Below are 19996 nucleotides of genomic sequence, written 5' to 3' on the forward strand. Positions count from 1 at the left end.
ACCTGGCTGTGTGTGTGTATGTGTTAAAGGATTACAGTTATAAAATTTTATCTTTCTGACTACTCAAAGCACTTAATAAACTGAGTTCAAATGAAACACCAGGTTCCAAGCTGGGTCGGTGTGTGTGTTCACAAAATATACAAAACGGCACAAAAAGCAGCAGTGTTTGGATTCAGCTCCTGTCTGCTGTGACAATGTTTCTGTTTTTACAAGTGAAAAGGATTCAATACCATGTGGGACAAATCTATCTTAAACTGCACAAATACTACAGTAGATGTTGCAGCTTGACTATAAATAACAAGACATGATGTTGTCCTGCCAATAGGTGTCAGATCAGAAAACGCTTCTATGTGGTGTTCTAAAGTTAAAAATTAAAAATGATGTATTTTGTCGTTTAATTTGGAGGACTTGTTGTAAATAGTTAATTCACCTCTCCACATATTTTTGTAGTTGCTGACTCACATATTTGATTACGTTTTTGAGACATCGAGGTATTTTCAGGCATTTTTATCATCTATTTTTGTCTGTGTGAGATTCAGTGTTCCAGACATAAGACAGCACCCATATCCTTGTCACTTTCATCATTACAACCTCTCCATATGATGAGGTGAAGTATGCAAAGGCCATAAAGAAAGAATTTGGTAGATAAATCAAAAGACGTAGATAGAAAAGAAGGAGTGGTGGGAATGAATGAAGGATAGGAGAAATGAGGGAAAGGATGGACAAACCAATATACAGAGAAACTCACAAACCAGGTGAGACGGACAGTAGCTATATTTACCCTCAGACTGTTTGGATTCAGAAATTCCAAAGCAAATTCCTTGTATGTGTAAACCTACTTGGCAATAAAGCTGATTCTGATTCTGATTCTGGTCTTAATTTGTGTTGTTTCAAGAAAGTAACACGCATTACCAGAAAATGTCTGAAAGTAGAAAAATCTAATGGAATTTCATTCTAAATGGTACATTTTTCTTTTATCTTAAGAAAAAAAAAAGGTTTAAAAGCTGAATAAGACACTAAGGTGGTTTAATGGGGATCACTAGACCACCAATGTGAAAAATAGAGGTTTTCAACAATTGACTGGTATTGGGCATGTTCTTGTAGTTCAGTGTCAGTAATGTATGATAATTTCACTTTAATAAAATGCACTTTGTAGCGCTCTAATACTCCAACTATTGACCCTACAAGCATGATGGACTAAATGATGGCTAAATTCAGGGACAGCAGGTGTGACATTTCTGGGAAGTTTTATAGGCAACATTTTTTATCCAAAGCCACTTTTGAACAGTTTTAATCCAAAATTGATCCTTTCTTTGGTTCGATTGTATCTTCTTTGGGGCTGTTTGGCATTATTGGATTGGTTAGATGGATAGATTATTGGATAATAGAGAGAGATCAAAATGGTCAAAAAAGAGAGTGAAGGGGGAGATAATGTCTTGGTCCATATATGAGGACTGAGGATAGAGCAGTTACATGTATGACTGAGCCACCAGGACACCCAACCCTGTCAGAGGATGGAGGAGAGGAGCTACTGGCCAGAAGAGTAGGAGGGCTTAAAGTGGATGAGAGAGAAAGGACGAAGTAGGACAAATAGGAAGAGGGTAGAGGATTTAGCATGAGGTGTTGATCAGACAAGATAAGGAAGAAGGAGGGGATGGAGGAGGAGACGAGTAAAAATAGGCAGAGCAAAGAAGATGAGTAGAAGCTGCTATTAAAGTCTTATTGCTCTTTGAAATAGAGAGAGAATGAAAAGCTGATTAGGAAAAGGATTGGAAATATATTTGGCTTCAGGGTAGGAAAAGTAAAGAAAGTGAGAAACAGAGGATGAAGTGGATGATGAAGAAAGGATGGGGGGGTTGTTGTTCCTCAGGAAGAAACAAAAAAGGAAAGATTAAGAGAATATTTCAGATGTGACTGATATTTAAAGGTTATTTAAGACTTCTAAAGTGGAAATTACAGTAGCATGGGCAGAAATTACCTCCACTCATGCAAGTGTCTGGTACAGCCTGCCCTCCACCACCAGTTTCCTATTCCCCTTGAGCTACAGTGGCCTGAAAATGACATAAGGGTAGTCACATTGTCACTATATAAAGAGGAATAAGATGGCTTATGAGTGCAGAAATCTGGAAGAGGAGGCATGAACAAAGTAAGTTTTGCAAATAAGAAAGGTCCTCACTGATCATCGGCAGGACTCTCTATAACATTAGTTTAAATGCTGATGCCGCCAAGGAATGTGAAATAAGAAAAACTGGTGCAATGGATAGACAGAAGGGGAGGAGGAGGGCAAAACCAGAGGGAAGGATCAGAGAGAAGGGAAGTTGATATTTATGTACCAGGTAATACTAAGGCTAAAAGGACACATGTTGATTTATATATATATAATTATCATTTAGATATGCTGGTCAATAACTCTGGAGAACATGACCAATTTTGGCCTTAAGAATAAGCATTTTATGAGACAAAAAGGTGTCCAGACAATGAACTGTCCTTCAAAATGTCCTTCATTGCCACCTTGGACATCATGACAGCAGTGGCTGGATGGGAAAAATGAATCAGAGAAAAAAGGTGGAGTGGATGAAGGAATAGGGCTAATAGCTGAAGGGGTTAAAGAACCAGACAAGATGGAGGCAGGGCTATTGTTGGCAAATTACTGTAAGATGGCGAGGAGGAAATAAAGACAGGGAGTGTTGTCAGAAAAATGACGAGGAGGAGGAGGGAGTAGGCGGATGTTGGCATTCAGGGTGGTTGTACAGGGAGGGAGGCAAAGAGAGAACAGCAGAGAAATAAGGAAGATATGGATGTTCGCCTGGGGTGCTATGGCCAGACAATCAGGAGAAGGAGGAAAAAGATAGGGGCTGCAGCTGCATGTCTGCGGGCTCGACAAGACTATCTTCCCTCAGGGGAACACAGCCTCTTTTTTTCTTTTTGTTCAGAGATGAAGACACAAGAACAATCCTCCAGAGAAAATAAGCCAGACAGACAGATGGACGAGGAGATCGAGAAATGGAGGAAGGGATGGACTGGGAGGGACGGCAAAAATGAGAAACAAAGAGAATGAGAGACACTCAGAGGGATCCTGGGAAGTCCAGGTGGATTTGAGCAGAAAGGGAGGGGGGATGAGCTCCTGATGAAAAGATAGAGACAAAAGGGAGAGAAGATTCAGAGGGAGACAAAGAAAAGCAGCTCAGAACGAGGGATTACTGTTAGTATAAGATGGTGGCCAGCTGTCTGACAGAAAGAAAAAAAGTGAAAGAAAGAAGATGTGGTTAAAAAGATAAAAGGGGAGAAAAGAAAAGACATGAAGGTGTTTCCTATAACTGCAACATGATCAAAATGCTGTATTTTACATATTTTATAACTTTAAATCCGATCACCTTCCTGCTTCAACTTATAAATTAACAAACGTTCGGCTTGACTCTCCTGGTAAGATAATTTTGCAGACAGAAGCAGATTGACTTCATATTTTTTGCACTCAGTGTTTGTGATGAATGTGTGTGTGTGTTTTGCTTTCCCTCCCCTGCTAAAAATTAATGACATTAAAATCACTACAGTTTAATAAATCAAACAGACAAGAGATATAGAGGTGAGGTGGAATGGCACTAAATCAGTTGTGATTTAAACTTCACGCAGTGATAAGTGCATTTTTGACAAGCTGAGTTGTAAATAACAGACGTATTCTTCAAAGTCTGAAAAAGAAAAATGTTGTTCTGACTGTAAACGTTTAACTATGTTTTCGTGTGAGGCTGAATGCACAGTGAGGTACTGAGAAGAAAAAGAGTCTGACTAACTTTCAAGCCGAAGGTAGGGATTCAGAGTTTTTCCCTACAGCGTTTACCAAAGTTTGTATTACGTTTAGGCAGTACATGATATTGAACTGAGTATATTTACTTTTACATGCTATGTGGCCACTTTTCTACCTGGCTTTAAAACACAACACTTTGTTATACACAGTAAATTGAGATTTCTCTTTCCCTTGCCAGCAAGTGGCATACAGGTTTTTCCTTGCTTTTTGGAGGATTTTTAGCCATGCTAGCAGCATGGCTCTATGGATGGCAGTGTCAATCCATGGATCGATCTGTTGGTCCACTTTGTTCCAGACTGAAATATCTTGACTACTCAACTACTGAATGGATTGCCATGAAATTTAGTACAGACATTCATTGTGCCCACAGGATGAATCATCTGGCGCCACTAGCTGTTTTATCCAGCGAAATATCTCGACAAATGACAGATGGAATTTGATATAGACATTCATGTCCCCCTCAGGATGAATTGTAATCATTTTGGTGATCCCTTAACTTTTCATCTAGTGCTGGTTTATTTCTACCAGGAAAACTAATGATGTTCCCATCAGCCTCAGCTGTACTTTGTGTTTAGTGCAATTTAGCAAATGTTAGCATGCTCAGACTCTAAACTAAGTTGGTGAACATGATAAATATTATACCTGCTAAACATCAGCATTGACACTGTGAGCAAGTTAGCATGCTGACGTTAACATTTAGCTCAAAGTACAGCCTCACAGAGCCGCTAGCATGATTGTAAAGTCTTCGTCTTCGTGTTTATATGCTTATTGTTGTGCATATAAATATCTTGTCTTGGTTATTTCTAAAGAAACCAAGATTTTGTGGCCTGTTCTAGTTTCTGATAAGGATTGTGATCACCTGTGCTGGTGTCTCTGTGCTGGGCATGTCTGTCGTCTATGGACTGAGCAAAGCAAAGAGGAGCTGAAAGATGATGTTTCGATGACTGACAACTGTTTTTTTTAATTGTTGTGACAATGTACATGAATTGACAGATACCATCACCTCCTATATAATGTTCTGTGAAAGCAACTGTGTCTGGTCAGAAAGTTCCCTAATAATAGACCATGGCTATCTAAAGATCTCAAAATGTATCTTAATAAGAAAATACACGCTTTCTTTTCTTAAAGGTGATACTGATTTGGTCAGAGAAGAAAGGAGGGAATTCAGATCTAAAACAAAGTTAGACCACTTATTTTAGGGTTTCCCTAGTTAACTCTGCATAACCCCACACAGACTGGTCTCCGCTTGGCAGGAGGAATGTTTAAAGACTTTTTTTCCATCTAATTCTCTTCTGGCTCTGCCTCCTTTAGCTGCAGTTTCTCCTCCTGCTGTGTCTGAGTCTGTGGCCTCAGATTTTCCTGACCTGTCCAAAGTGCCATCCTGTTACCTCAACATTAAAGAGGTTTTTAAGTAAGGTTAAAGTAACCTCTTTGCCCCCTCACCGTGCTTACGACTGTGCTATGGACTTGTTACCTGGTACGTCTCCTCCCAGAGAACAGCTTTATTCCCTGTCCCCTCCTGAGATGCAGGCAATGAAGGGATATGTGGATTCTTCACTGGCTGCCAGCTTAATTCGTCCTTCATCCTCCCCAGCCGGAGACAGATTCTTCTTCGTGGACAAGAAAACCCTTCACCCCTGTATCAGCTACCGAGGCCTGAATGACATTACCATTAAAAACAGGTACCCCCTCCCTCTCGTTTCCTAAGCATTTGAACTTTTGCAAGGTGCCAAGATTTTTTTCCAAGATAGACCTGAGAATCACTTGGTTAGAATAAGGGAGGGGTGATGAGTGGAAGACTGCTTTATACACTCCCATCGAGCATTATGAATACCTCGTAATGCCCTTTGGTCTCACAAATGCCCCAGGCTCTAGCCAATGAAGTCCTCCGAGACATGCTCAACCTTTTTGCATTCGTCTCTTTAGACGATATCTTCATCTTCTCCCCCAACAAGGAAAGCCATGTTCAACATGTACGGCTTGTTCTCCAGCGCCTCCTCAACCACCAGCTCTATGTAAAGGCCGAAAAATGTAAGTTTCATGTTCCCACAGTGTCTTTTTTGGGTTTAATTTTTTATCCAGCTAAAGTCAGTGCTGTCTCGGAGTGGCCCATCCCCATAAACCACAAACAGGTTCAGCGTTTTCTGGGATTTGCAAACTTTTACAGATGCTTCATAAGGAACTTTAGCACTGTGACTGCCCCTTTGCATGCCTAACCTCTACGAATGTCAAGTTTCAGTGGACTCCTCGGGCTGACCAGGCTTTCCAGAGACTTAAGAACTGTTTCTACAACCCAAGACCAATGTTGGTCCTCCCTGTACCGCATAAGCAGTTTGTGGTTGACGCCTCGGATGTTGGGGTAGGTGCCATGCTTTCCCAACATTCTAGGAAGGACAACAAGCTCCATCCATGTGCATTCCTCTCTCAGAAACGTTCCGCTGCAGAGAGTAATTATGATGTGGGAGACTAGGAGTTGCTGCCGATAAAAGTGACGTTGGAGGAGTGGCACCACTGGTTGGATGGAGCAGAGCATCCGTTTCTTGTGTGAACTTGGAATAACTCCATACAGTGAAGAGGCTCAACCCCCGTCAGGCCACGTGTGCTCCTTTTTTTTAGTGATTCAATATTTCTTTGTCCTACCATCCTGGCTCTAAGAATGTCAAACCTGATGCTTTTTCTCACCTTTTTGACCCTGACTCTGCCCCTAACTCTCCCATCTACATTCTGCCTCCGTCATGTGTAGTGGGGGCTGCCAATGCTCCTGTGCCTGACTGCTGCCCCCCAAACTGGTTGTTGTGCCAATGGACTCACACTGAGAAGAAAAAGAGTGACTAACGTTGAAGCCGAAGGCAGGGATTCAGAGTTTTTCCCTACAGCATTTACCAAAGTTTTATTAAGTTTAGTCAGTACTTTTTCGATACTGAACTGAGTATATGTACTTTTACATGATATGTGGCCACCTTTCTATCTGACTTTAAAACACAACACTTTGTTATACACAGTAAATTGAGATTTCTCTTTCCCTGGCCAGCAGCAACACATGTTGCTGCTTGCCCGGTGTGCACTCGGAACAAGGTCTTCCGCCATCCTCCCTCTGGTCTCCAACGTCCACTCCCTGTTCATCATCGAGCCTGGTCAGACATCTCCCTGGACTTTGTTACGGGCCTGTCCACCTCCGAAGGTAATACCACCATACTTACTGTTATAGACAGAGTACTATTCCTCTGCCCAAGTGGCCCACTGCCAAGAAAATGGCGAAGGTTGTTCTGTCTCATGTGTTCCGTTAACATGGTTTTCTTTGCGACATGGTGTCTAACCAGGGTCCCCAGTTTGTTATCCAGTTCTGGAAGACTTTCTGCTCTCTCCTGGGTGCCACTGTCAGTCTCCCCTCCAGTTATCACCCACAGTCCAGCGGCCAAACTGAGTGGCTCAACCAAGAGTTGAGAAACTAGCCTACGATGTCTCGTCTCCCAAAATCCAACCTCCTGGAGTAAACATCTGATCTGGATTGAGTATGCTCAAAATACACTGCCCTGCACCTCTGCTGGTCTCACCCCCTTTCAGTGCACCTATGGCTACCAGCCACCTACAAGAAAGCGGCAGACCGACGACGGCCCCCGGCCCCCGGCCCCCAGCCCCCGGCCCCCGGCCCCCTCCTATTGTGCTGGCCAGAGAGTGCGGTTGTCCACCCAGGATCTCCCTCTCTGTGTGGAGTCCCACAAGTTGGCACCCTACTTTGTGGGTCCCTTTCCCATCTCTAAGGTGATCAACCCTGTGGCTGTGAGGCTCAAGCTGCCCAGATCCATGAGAACGCACCCCACTTTTAATGTGGCTCATGTTAAACCTATGAAAGAGAGCCCTCTGGTGGTGATGTAACTCTAATTTTAATTGATACAGTGGCCAAACATCTCCAACTGACTACACACTATGCCAGAGTTCAGCTTTTAATACACTGAAGACACATATCCTCCTGCAAAGGCATTTGGATCTAGGAGTCAATGGTGGTCTAATTTTCCTGTCTGACCATCCACAAAGAGTGTCCTCTAATGGCAACGTGTCAGAACTGACCATTTTAAACAGAGGCGTGCCCCAAGGTACCATTCTATCACCTCTATTATTTTCGGTGTAAACTAATGAATTCAGAATCCAAGTCTCAGATTTTAGCTTACTTAAATACGCCAATGATATGGCTCTCGTCTCATCTCCTACGTGAAGGGGACACCGCAGGGGAATGTCTGTATTTTAATCATGTAACGTCTCTCCAGAACTGGTGTCAGTCAAGTGCTGTTGAGATAAACATTAGTAAAACCAAAGAAATGGTTGTGTCCAGTAAATACTAGGTTATAGAAGTATGTCAGCCCCCAACAATCATAGGGCACCGTGTTGAAAAGGTAAGTTGTTATAAATACTTAGGAACTTTATACATATAGCAACCTTCATTTTACAGATAACACAGATTATGTTTTTTAAAAAGCTATGCAGAGGGTACACCTACTCAGGAACCTTAATAACTGAGGTGAGCCAGAATATTCTTGAAATGGTGTATTAGAATCTGGTGGAAAGCATCTTTCTTTTAACATGGTTGCATGGTATGGACACTTGGATGTAAAATGTAAAGTGAACCTGTCAAGAGTGGTTAATACTGCCAGTAAAATCATCGGGAAACCACAGATGCAACTAAGCGGCAGGCATGTAGTAAATACCAAAAAGAAATGACATAACAAGTGATCCGTCCTATCCATTGTACCCACAATTTGAATTGCTTTCTGCAGGACTGCTACAAGCCACCAAAAATGTCAACAAGAAATCATTTGTCTCAGGCACAGTTAAATTATTAAATACATAGTCAGTCGTACAGTGCCACTCCCTTACACCACTCCTCGCTGAATTTGTACATTTGAATTTTTTGTAAGAAGCCCGTTGAACTGTATTTGATTGCTTATGATTGAACTCTCCCAATGTTTTTATATTCTATTGTCTTATTTTTAACCCATGTTGATTGTGGTGAAGCCAAAGACAATTTTCCACATCATGGATGATAAACTTTCTAACCTAACCTAACCTGGTTTACTTACTGTTTCATGTGAATAGCAGATCCTGTTTAGACACAGGATGAGACTTATAATCAGGATGCTGAGTTGATCTGGTACTCATCCATACTGTTGTGATCTGGGGTCGATATTCTGGTGTCGATTCAGTATTTTTATTTGTCGTGTGCTTGTGGTTCATGATTTTTCTTATCCATAGATATTTTTTACTCAACATTATTACTGGTACCCAGTTACAGTACAGTCCACAGCACCTGCAGAGCAGCTGGCATTTGTTCAACACATGTGATGTGAAAACATTATATTTCCACTCAGTCAGAGAAATAAAAAGTGTGTGTTCTGGTCATAGTTCAGTAATAAAATCCTACACTTTAAATGGAGGTCTGTCCCCGACAAGCCATTAAAGCTTCTTAAACCTAAAGTTACTTCAGCTAAAGAATGGTTTGATTTGTCTTGTTGTAAGTTGCTCTGCATAAGGGCATCAGCTAAACATTATGTAACCTAAACATTTAAAAAACTCATTTCACTTTTCAACCAAATTTAGCCCAATTTTAGCCTGTGTCTAGATGTCTTTTGACCTGAAAATGACCAAATCAGGGCTTACTTGGCTGTAATGCACTTCGTTGTAGTTGTTGAGATATTTCATTTGCGTTCTTGTAGTTTAAAAGTAAACACCTTTGTCCTGCTTATATCCTTATGGGTGCTTAGGTCCTAATTTACTGTGTCTAAATTGGCTGCTTCTTGTTTTCTTGTTTCGTGTTCTACACCTCTGCACATGAGGGTTTATTTATCATTCCACAGCTCACACATGTGTCCTGCAGACAAACTGCATCAACACTCTGCAGTTTTATCTGTTTTTGCCCCATCTGATCACAATCTGATTACACGGTAAACATGTTACCACCAGGTTTAAAGGGAGTCTGTCTTTCATCTATACTGAAATGGCTTCGACTAGGCAGGCTGTGTGGCTGCAACATTCAGCTCTATAGGTTTAGATGTAAATCTTCCAATGCCCTTGATTTGACTCTGGCTCATCCCTTCCTTGACAAATTTTTTTTAGCTGCTTTGGATGAAAGCATTCACTAAACAGCATAAATTTCACCCAGAGTAATAAAGCAAAACTGCCATAAACAACTTTAAGACAAGTAGAGGGGGAGAGAAAATAGAAAATGCAGAGATGATAAAGGAATTGATTAATGAAATGAGCTGAAAGGGGCATTCCTTTGAAGATGTGAGCAGGAAAGAAAGCTAGCTAGAAATGATAAGAAAAGTGGACAGGAGGTAGAAAAAACTGAGGGATGATATACAGTATTAGAAAAATGTAGTATTGAGCAATAGAGGACAGGTAGGATGTGAAATGTTGTGAGTGGTTATGCCCCACAGGTAGGATGTGAGTTAGAAGAGAAGGAGAAATTCTGGAGTGAGTTAGATGAAGTGATGCAGAGTATCCCCAGAGGTGAGAGAGTGGTGATTGGTGCAGATTTCAATGGGCATGTAGGTGAAGGGAACAGAGGTGATGAGAATGTGATGGGCAGGTTTGGTCTTCAGGACAGGAATGCAGAAGGACAGATGGTGGTAGACTTTGCAAAGAGGATGGAAATGGCTGTAGTGAACACTTTCTTCCAGAAGAGGCAGGAACATAGGGTGACATATAAGAGTGGAGGTAGAAGCACCCAGATGGACTACATCTTGTGTAGACGTTGTAATCTGAAAGAGACCAGTGACCGTAAAGTAGTGGTAGGGGAGAGTGTAGCCAGACAACACAGGATGGTAGTGTGTAAAATGACTCTGGTGGTGAGGAAGATGAAGAGGACAAAGGCAGAGCAGAGGACGAAGTGGTGGAAGTTGAAAAAGGAAGAATGTCGTGTAGTTTTCAGGGAGGAGCTGAGACAGACTCTGGGTGGTCAGGAAGTGCTCCCAGATGACTGGACCACTACAGCTAATGTGATCAGGGAGACAGGTAGGAGGGTACTTGGTGTGTCATCTGGAAAGAGGACAGTGGACAAGGAGACTTGGTGGTGGAACGAGGACGTTCAGGATTGTATACAGAGAAAGAGGTTAGCTAAGAAGAAGTGGGACACTGAGAGGACTGAAGAGAGTAGACAGGAGTACAGGGAGATGCAGCGTAAGGTGAAGGTAGAGGTGGCAAAGGCCAAACAAAGAGCATATGAGGACTTGTATGCTAGGTTGGACACTAAAGAGGGAGAGGTGGATTTGTAAAGGTTGGCCAGACAAAGAGATAGAGATGGGAAGGATGTGCAGCAGGTTAGGGTGATTAAAGATAAGGATGGAAATGTATTGACAGGTGCCAGGAGTGTGATGGGAAGATGGAAGGAGTACTTTGAAGAGTTGATGAATGAGGAAAATGAAAGGGAACAAAGAGTAGAAGAGGTGACTGGTGTGGAGCAGGAAGTAGCAAAGATTAGCAAGAGTGAAGTGAGGTGGACGTTGAAGAGGATGAAGAGTGGAAAGGCAGTTGGTCCTGATGACATACCTGTGGAGGTATGGAAGTGTCTAGGAGAGGTGGCAGTAGAGTTTCTGACTAGTTTGTTTAACAAGATCTTGGGGGGTGAGAGGATGCCTGAGGAATGGAGAAGTGTACTGGTGCCAATTTTTAAGAACAAGGGAGATGTGCAGAGCTGTGGCAACTACAGAGGAATAAAGCTGATGAGCCATACACTGAAGTTGTGAGAAAGAGTAGTGGAAGCTAGGCTAAGGGCAGAGGTGAGCATTTGTGAGCAGCAATATGGTTTCATGTCTAGAAAGAGTACAACAGATGCAGTATTTGCTTTGAGGATGCTGATGGAGAAGTACAGAGAAGGTCATAGGGAGTTGCATTGTGTCTTTGTAGATTTAGAGAAAGCGTATGACAGGGTGCCGAGAGAGGAGCTGTGGTATTGTATGAGGAAGTCTGGAGTGGCAAAGAAGTATGTTAGAGTGGTGCAGGACATGTATGAGAGCTGTAAGACCGTGGTGAGGTGTGCTGTAGGTGTGACAGAGGAGTTCAAGGTGGAGGTGGGTATGCATCAAGGATTGGCTCTGAACCCCTTCTTGTTTGCTCTGGTGATGGGCAGGCTGACAGATGAGGTTAGACAGGAATCTCCATGGACTATGATGTTTGCGGATGACATTGTGATTTGTAGTGAGAGCAGGGGCAGGTGGAGGAAAATCTAGAGAGATGGAGGTCTGCTCTGGAAAACAGAGGAATGAAGCTTAGCCGCAGTAAGACAGAATACATGTGTGTCAATGAGAAGGACCCAGGTGGAACGGTGAGGTTACAGGGAGCACAGGTGAAGAAGGTGCAGGACTTTAAGTACTTAGGGTCAACGGTTCAGAGCAATGGAGACTGTGGAAAAGAGGTGAAGAGGAGAGTGCAAGCAGGTTGGAACGGGTGGAGAAAAGTGTCAGGTGTGTTGTGTGATAAAAGAGTATCAGCACGAATGAAAGGAAAGGTGTTCAAGACGGTGGTGAGTCCAGCGATGTTGTACAGCTTAGAGACAGTGGCACTGAAAAAAAGACAAGAGGCAGAGCTGGAGGTAGCAGAGCTTAAGATGTTGAGGTTCTCTTTGGGAGTGACAAGGATGGACAGGATCAGGAATGAGTCCATCAGAGGGACAGCTCATGTTAGATGTTTCGGAGATAAAGTCAGAGAGGCCAGATTGAGGTGGTTTGGACATGTTCAGAGGAGAGACTGTGAATATATTGGTAGAAGGATGCTGAGGTTGGAGCTGCCAGGCAGGAGGTCTAGAGGAAGACCAAAGAGGAGATTTATGGATGTAGTGAGAGAGGACATGAAGTTAATTGGTGTGAGTGAAGAGGATGCAGAGGACAGGGTTAGATGGAGGCACATGATTCGCTGTGGCGACCCCTGAAAGGGAACAGCCGAAAGGAAAAGAAGAAGAGCAATAAAGGACAGGAACAGAAATAAAGAGAGAGTTAACTGCTCCCGAATCTGTCACTGTGTGTGGCAAGTGTTATCGTGTGTGTGTGTGTGATGAGATGAAATTAGACTTCCTGCAGGTCTGTAGTTCCATGGAGGCCACCTGAAGCAGCAGGAACGACAGGAATGTGGGAACAGGGATATGCTTTGCTGTCTCCATCACCCCAACATCTCTGCCTCATCGTGGGCGAAGAGAGGAAAGTAGAGGAGAAGAGAGGAAAATAAAGGCAGAGACATAGAAAGTAGAGCACATCCAAATCTTGTTTTGAACATCCTTTTCCAACTTTTACTTTCCAGGTTAAACCTTTTGATAGAGTTTCTAAGACTTTTAAAGTTATTTGTCCTACTGTACCCTAGGAGCTGAGTCCTATATTTATAGATTATCACAGCATGCCACAAAGAAAACAGAGGGCTCGGTTTTCTGCAGTTGTGATATGATGATAAAAACATTCCCAACTCTTATCTGAGACAAAAGTGCAAAACAGAAAACCTTTGATTTGTTGTGATTTAAATAAATAGTGAAAATCAAGGCCTTGTCAGTGCTGTTACAAGCAGACACCTGAATTATACAAAGATGAGCAACACTAGAAATATGGAGACAAAAATTTTGAAAATGTGATTAACTGTGATGATTATTATTATTTCCAGGTGATTGTACACTAATGAAAACATACTTATGAATATTATCGCCATATTCTGCAAATAGAGCCCTCTAAATCTTACTCACTTAACTTTTAGTTAAACCTCTGTGTGATTTTTTATAGTTAATGTTGTCGATGATTGAATCTGGCCTACAGTCCAGGGTGTTGCTAGTGTGCCAAGTTAGTACACAGAGCTTTAATTTGTGTCATTTATCAAATGCCTCATTTCCACTGCATGGTATGGCACGACTTGACTTGCTTGGAACCATTCTTTTTGGTTTTCCATTGGCAAAAGTTGCAGAAAGTACCTAGTACTTTTTGTGGTATCACCTTGGTCAAGGTTCCAAGCTAGCTGAGCCAATACTCAAAAGTAGAGTTAAAACACTGCAGACCACTGATTGGTCAGAGAGACTCATCACTAGAATCGTCACTTGCACGACATTCTGCACAAACCCGCCATTTTTAATCAATAGCGACTGCAATTTTTTTATTCACTTGACCCAGATTTAAAAAAATGGCAACCCGCTAAACCATGGTCAATTGACGAGGCACAGATGTTTGGTTGCAGATGAAAGGATCCACCAAGTGTGTTGTCATGGCAATTTCACACGCCATTGCTATGACGATCAGCTAAGAATCCCGCCTACATTGAAAGGGTATTATCTGCAGTGAAAAACGAAATTTAGAAAAGTACCTCAAGTCGAGCCGTACCATGCAGTGGAGGCTAAAGGTACAATGCAAAGATGCATCAGCTCTTTACATTTTTGAGGGTCAGACAATAGGTGTATAAAATAAAAACATCCCCACTGAGACAATCAGTGTAATTTCTCAAATGTTAGAACAGCATTAAAAAAATCCACTATTTCTTCAAGTTTAGTCACATTTAGGCAAGAGGTTTCTGCGATATCTGGTTTTAAAGACAGACTGATGGAAAGGGCAAAAATCCACAGTGAGAAAAACTTATTATATGTTGTGATCTGCTGTGTTTGAAATAAAGGGTGAGGACTGAAGGATTGGTGTTAGTGTTCATGACAGCAGGAGTTGTGGCGGACTCTGCGCTCAGCTTTCCCACTATGGCTGGTTATTAATGGCTAGAGATTAATTACAAGTAGCCAGTCAGCCATGCTGCCAGCACACCTGTTGCTAGCCGCACAGTCAGACTGATGCCCACACACAAACACACATACAATTTTCACAAACCTGTGCAGCACTAATTGAAACTTCTCCAGTAATTCAGACACTGTTATGATTTTTACTCTGGCTTAACTAATGTTTTACCTCTTTGTCTCCTTCCCATCTTTTTCCTGATCTCTCCCTCCTTTCCTTTTTCTCTCAAACCAGAGGACATCTTTATCCTCCACGGGAAAGACAAGAAGAACCCTCTCATCTACGGCCTGTTTACCACTTCAAGGTATGTATGACTGTCATATATATATAATGTTACAATGTTGAATGTTCAAATTAAATGTGGCCAAAGTTTCAAATAATGAGACGTAAACATATGTAAAAGTAATCCCTATGAGCAAAAAGTTCAGGCTTTAGACTGCTCTGAACACTAGGTTTCCATCGTTTTTTCTATTTTTGTGCCAAGTTGACATCAGTTCAGCACAGATGTCCTTATACGGTCATCTGCTCATGATCTACTACAGTTATTAGCTAGCTGACTAGCTAGCGTTATTAGCTAGCTTACTCTGCCCAGACTGGGAGCTCAGAGCCCAGGCCTGAAAAACTCCAAAGCTGTACTAGCAGTGTAAACACCAACACTCCCCAGGTGCACCGAGCTCACAGTCTGGGCAGAGTCAGCTAAACTAATAGGACTGCTAGCTGCATGGCTAACTGACCATACTAGTTAACGGCAGCTACAGTTAGCAGCAGTTAGCAATTTATTTAAAGCTATCTCTCCATCGGGAAACTCTGTAAATCACAGAGAGTTGAGGCAGAGCAACTGGAGGACATCAGAGGGAAAACCAGAAAATATCATCCAGTTTCACCTGAATCAGTGAATAAAGTTATAAAAGTTGTGTACTTTTGTACAGTAATCAGTGAGGCCTGGCCTCCAGAAACACTCCGCTCTGGCATCGTTTTTCCAACCTAATTCTTGTCTCATTGTCTTATGGTTTGATAAACAGTAAATTCATCAAATTCAGTGTCCCATATCGCAATTTTCAAGCCAAGTTACTGTAGCTGTCATATGCCGTCAAGCATACTGGCAAGAGGATGAGGTGGTGCGGGCGGTGCTCAATTCACAAGCCCTGGGTGATGCCCATTGATGTATAAAGAGAACTGGATATAGCGACAGAGGCGGGACCCCATTCCTTCATGGCTGAAGAAGAACAAAATGAAGACTTTGGAGTGGCCTAGTCAAAGTCCTGACCTGAATCCTATTGAGATGGTGTGGCATGACCTTAAAAAGGCAGTTAATGCTCGAAAACCCTCCAATGTGGCTGAATTACAACAATTCTGCAAAGATGAGTGGGCCAAAATTCCTCCACAGTGCGGTAAAAGACTCATTGCAAATTATCGCAAACGCTTGATTGCAGTTGTTGCTGCTACGGGTGGCCCAGCCAGTTATTAGGGTTAGGGGGCAATCACTATTTCACACAGAGCCATGTAGGTTTGGATTTTGTTTTCCCTTAATAATAACAACCTTCATTTAAAAACTGCATTTTGTGTTTACTTGTGTAATCTTTGACTTATATTTAAATTTGTTTGATGATCTGAAACATTTAAGTGTGACAAACATGCAAAAAAATCAGGAAGGAGGCAAACACTTTTTTACACTACTGTATAAAAAAAAAACTTTGTCCTTCACGCTCCGCGGGTGGTCTCATCCTTCGAGCTCGGGTCCTCTACCAGAGGCCTGGGAGCTTGAGGGTTCTGCGCAGTATCTTTGCTGTTCCCAGTACTGCACTCTTCTGGACCCAGATGTCTGGTGTTCTTCCAGGGATCTGCTGTAGCCACTCCTCCTGTTTGGGGGTCACTGACCCGAGTGCTCCGATGACCACGGGCACCACTGTTGCCTTCACCTTCCAGGCCTTCTCCAGCTCTTCTCTGAGCCCATGGCCCATACTTCTCTAGTTTCTCATGTTCCTTTTTCCTGATGTTGCCATCGCTTGGTATCGCCACGTCAACCACGACGGCTTTCCTCTGCTGTTTGTCAACCACCACGATGTCAGGCTGGTTCGCCATTACCATTCTGTCAGTCTGGATCTGGAAGTCCCACAGGATCTTGGCTCGGTCATTCTCTACCACCTTTGGAGGTGTTTCCCACTTTGACCTCGGGGTTTCCAGTCCATACACAGTGCAGATGTTCCTGTACACTATGCCAGCCACTTGGTTATGGCACTCCATGTATGCTTTTCCTGCCAGCATCTTACACCCTGCAGTTATGTGCTGGATTGTCTCAGGGGCCTCTTTGCACAGCCTACACCTTGGGTCTTGTCTGGTGTGGTAGATCTGGGCCTCTATTGCTCTGGTGCTCAGGGCCTGCTCCTGTGTAGCCACGATGAGTGCCTCTGTGCTGTCCTTCAGTCCGGCCCGCTCTAGCCATTGGTAGGACTTCTTGATATCAGCCACTTCAGATATGTTCCGGTGGTACATCCCCTGTAGGGGTTTGTCCTCCCATGATGGTCCTTCCTCCAGCACGTCTTCCTCTGTTCCCCATTGCCTGAGACATTCCCTGAGCACGTCATCTGTTGGGGCCTTATCTTGGATGTACTTGTGGATCTTGGATGTTTCATCCTGGATAGTGGCTCTCACACTCACTAGTCCACGGCCGCCTTCCTTACGGCTAGCGTACAGTCTCAGGGTGCTGGATTTGGGATGGAACCCTCCATGCATGGTGAGGAGCTTTCGCGTCTTAACGTCTGTGGTCTGTATCTCTTCCTTTGGCCACTTTATTATTCCCGCAGGGTATCTGATCACTGGCAGGGCATAGCTGTTTATTGCCTGGGCCTTGTTCTTGCCATTGAGCTGACTTCTTAGGACTTGCCTTACTCGTTGGAGGTATTTGGCGTTGCCGTCTTCCTTGTTGCCTCTTCGAGGTTGCCATTTGCCTGTGGTATTCCAAGGTACTTGTAACCATCCTCAATGTCTGCTATTGTTCCTTCTGGGAGTGAGACCCCTTCTGTGTGGACTACCTTCCCTCTCTTTGTCACCATTCGACTGCACTTCTCAAGCCCGAATGACATCCCAATGTCAGAGCTGTAGATCCTGGTGGTGTGGATCAGTGAGTCGATGTCCCGCTCGCTCTTAGCGTATAGCTTGATGTCATCCATGTAGAGGAGGTGACTGATGGTGGCCCTGTTCCTGAGTCGGTATCCATAGCCAGTCTTGTTGATTGTTTGGCTGAGGGGTTCAGTCCTATGCAGAACAGCAGTGGGGACAGAGCATCTCCTTGGTATATGCCACATTTGATGGATACTTGTGCAAGTGGCTTGCCATTGGCCTCAAGGGTGGTTTTCCACAGCCTCATCGAGTTTGCAATGAAGTCTCTTAGAGTCCTGTTGATGTTGTACATCTCTAAGCATTCAGTGATCCATGTGTGCGGCATTGAGTCATATGCTTTCTTGTAATCAATCCAGGCAGTGCACAGGTTGGTGTGTCGGGCTCTGCAGTCTTGGGTGACTGTTCTGTCAACCAGGAGTTGGTGTTTGGCTCCTCTGGTTCCTCTGCCAATGCCCTTCTGTGCTTTGCTCATGTATTGATCCATGTGTCTACTTATCTTAGCCGCGATGATGCCTGACATGAGCTTCCATGTTGTGGAGAGACAGGTTATTGGCCGATAGTTGGATGGGACTGTACCCTTTGCGGGATCCTTCAGGATCAGGATTGTGCGCCCTCTTCGTAAGCCATTCAGGGTGCGTCCCATCTCTTAGCAGCTGGTTCATTTGTGCTGCTAGGCTCTCATGGAGTGCAGTGAGCTTCTTTAGCCAGTAGGTGTGGATCCTGTCAGGGCCCGGTGCTGTCCAGTTCTTCATACCTGAGACTCTTTTTGGATGTCTGCCGCTGTGATGGTGACTGGATTCTGTTCAGGAGGTTGCTGTGGTCCTTTCTCAGGGCGGCCAGCCACTGTGCATCGCTGTTGTGTGATGCCTCCCTTTCCCATATACTTTTCCAGTACTGTTACGTTTCCAGCCTTGGTGGGTCTGCTCTGCTGTTATTACCCTGCCATTGAGCGTACACTTTCGCAGGTTGAGTTGCGAACAGCCGGTTTATTCTTCTGGCTTCATTATCTCTCGTGTATCTCTTTAGGCGGCTGGCCAAGGCTTGGAGCCTTTGTTTGGCAGTATATATATAGGCAGTATATATATATATATGTGTGTGTGTGTGTGTATTTATTATATATCTTCTTTGTAAATATAATTTTGTTTCTTTTTATTCCTTCCATAGTGCTACTTTTATATACTTTGTTCTTCTTTATTGCCTGTATTGTATAATGACAATAAAGCTGAACCTTGAACATTGAAAAATAGGCACTGGCTGAAAAAAATGGGAGAAAAAATGAAGTAAGGAAAAGCCAGAACAAATGAGTGAGTGAGCAAAAAGCTAAAAAAGCCTACCATTTCTCATTTTCTGCAAACTTACTAACTGAACTGTTCTGAGAATAACCCAGTTTCTGAAGTGGATGCCAGATCTCTACAGTAGCAGCAGAGTATGACAACATTTGGCATGGCGGAACAGGGAGTTGGTCTGTTTCTGGGTTTTGGAAAGTGTCTGGAATCTCAGTGGGGAATGCATAGAAATCCAAGGCATCACCCAGGGTGGGTTCCCAACCACAGAACTGTAGAGTGCAGAAAGGTTATTGCATCTGCATAGAAAATTCTCTCTGTGATTCACTCATGATTGCACACACAGAGTGACAGGTAGGTGCCCTCTCAGGTGGCTTGCTGCTAGGTGGTTCAGCAACCAGGCTTCATTCGGCCCCGCCTCAGCTCCATCTCTTTGCCCATTTTTGGATTAGCTGGAGCCAGGCATTGCCAAGATGGCGATGGCTGGAGCTGCTGGGAGCCGCCCACTTTGAGCTTCACAACAGCTCTTCAGAAACCTATGGGTGACGTAGCGGATGCTATGTCGATGTTTTATATATGGACTTAACTGGTCAAATTACAAAATGTGAGGAAATGAAATGACTCTGATTAGTCCAAGGAGGGTTATGGCAGGAATTTGTATGGAATAGCAACTAAATTCTTGAACTCCTTCTGTCCACATGTGTGAATTCTTGCCCATCACACATACTATCTCAGATGCCAGACACTAGTAATAATATTTCTATAAAAATGAAGTCTCTTGCTGCAGTGTTAAGTTGTTTTCTGATTAATATTCAGATTGGTTAAATGGGAACAGATACATTGTTAATTTCTCCATATAACTAGAAAATACATACATACTAGAGAAATAGGCATCTCAACATTGTCTGGTATTTATAAAGTTGCATATTGAAAAAATGTTATGTGGGTTTCCTGTGTTAATTCACTTTATATACAAATTCACCAGGATTTCATAGTGAGAAGGAAGATAGTCCTTTAGCAGGAGCACCAGGGTTTTAAACTCATGTTGAAAAACT

At 43.2% G+C, this 19996-nt stretch overlaps 1 protein-coding gene across 1 annotated transcript in view; it reads left to right on the forward strand.

Moving 5' to 3' along the window:
• Positions 1–19996, forward strand: part of sema3h (sema domain, immunoglobulin domain (Ig), short basic domain, secreted, (semaphorin) 3H) — a 97000-nt gene that overhangs the window by 68879 nt on the left and 8125 nt on the right. The window contains exon 11 of the mRNA XM_044212172.1: positions 14773–14842. Within this exon, the coding sequence (XP_044068107.1) occupies positions 14773–14842 (70 nt within the window). The remainder of the gene's footprint in view (positions 1–14772; positions 14843–19996) is intronic.

Source organism: Siniperca chuatsi, linkage group LG10 (assembly GCF_020085105.1).
Source record: "Siniperca chuatsi isolate FFG_IHB_CAS linkage group LG10, ASM2008510v1, whole genome shotgun sequence".
Classification (NCBI taxonomy): Eukaryota; Metazoa; Chordata; class Actinopteri; order Centrarchiformes; family Sinipercidae; genus Siniperca; species Siniperca chuatsi.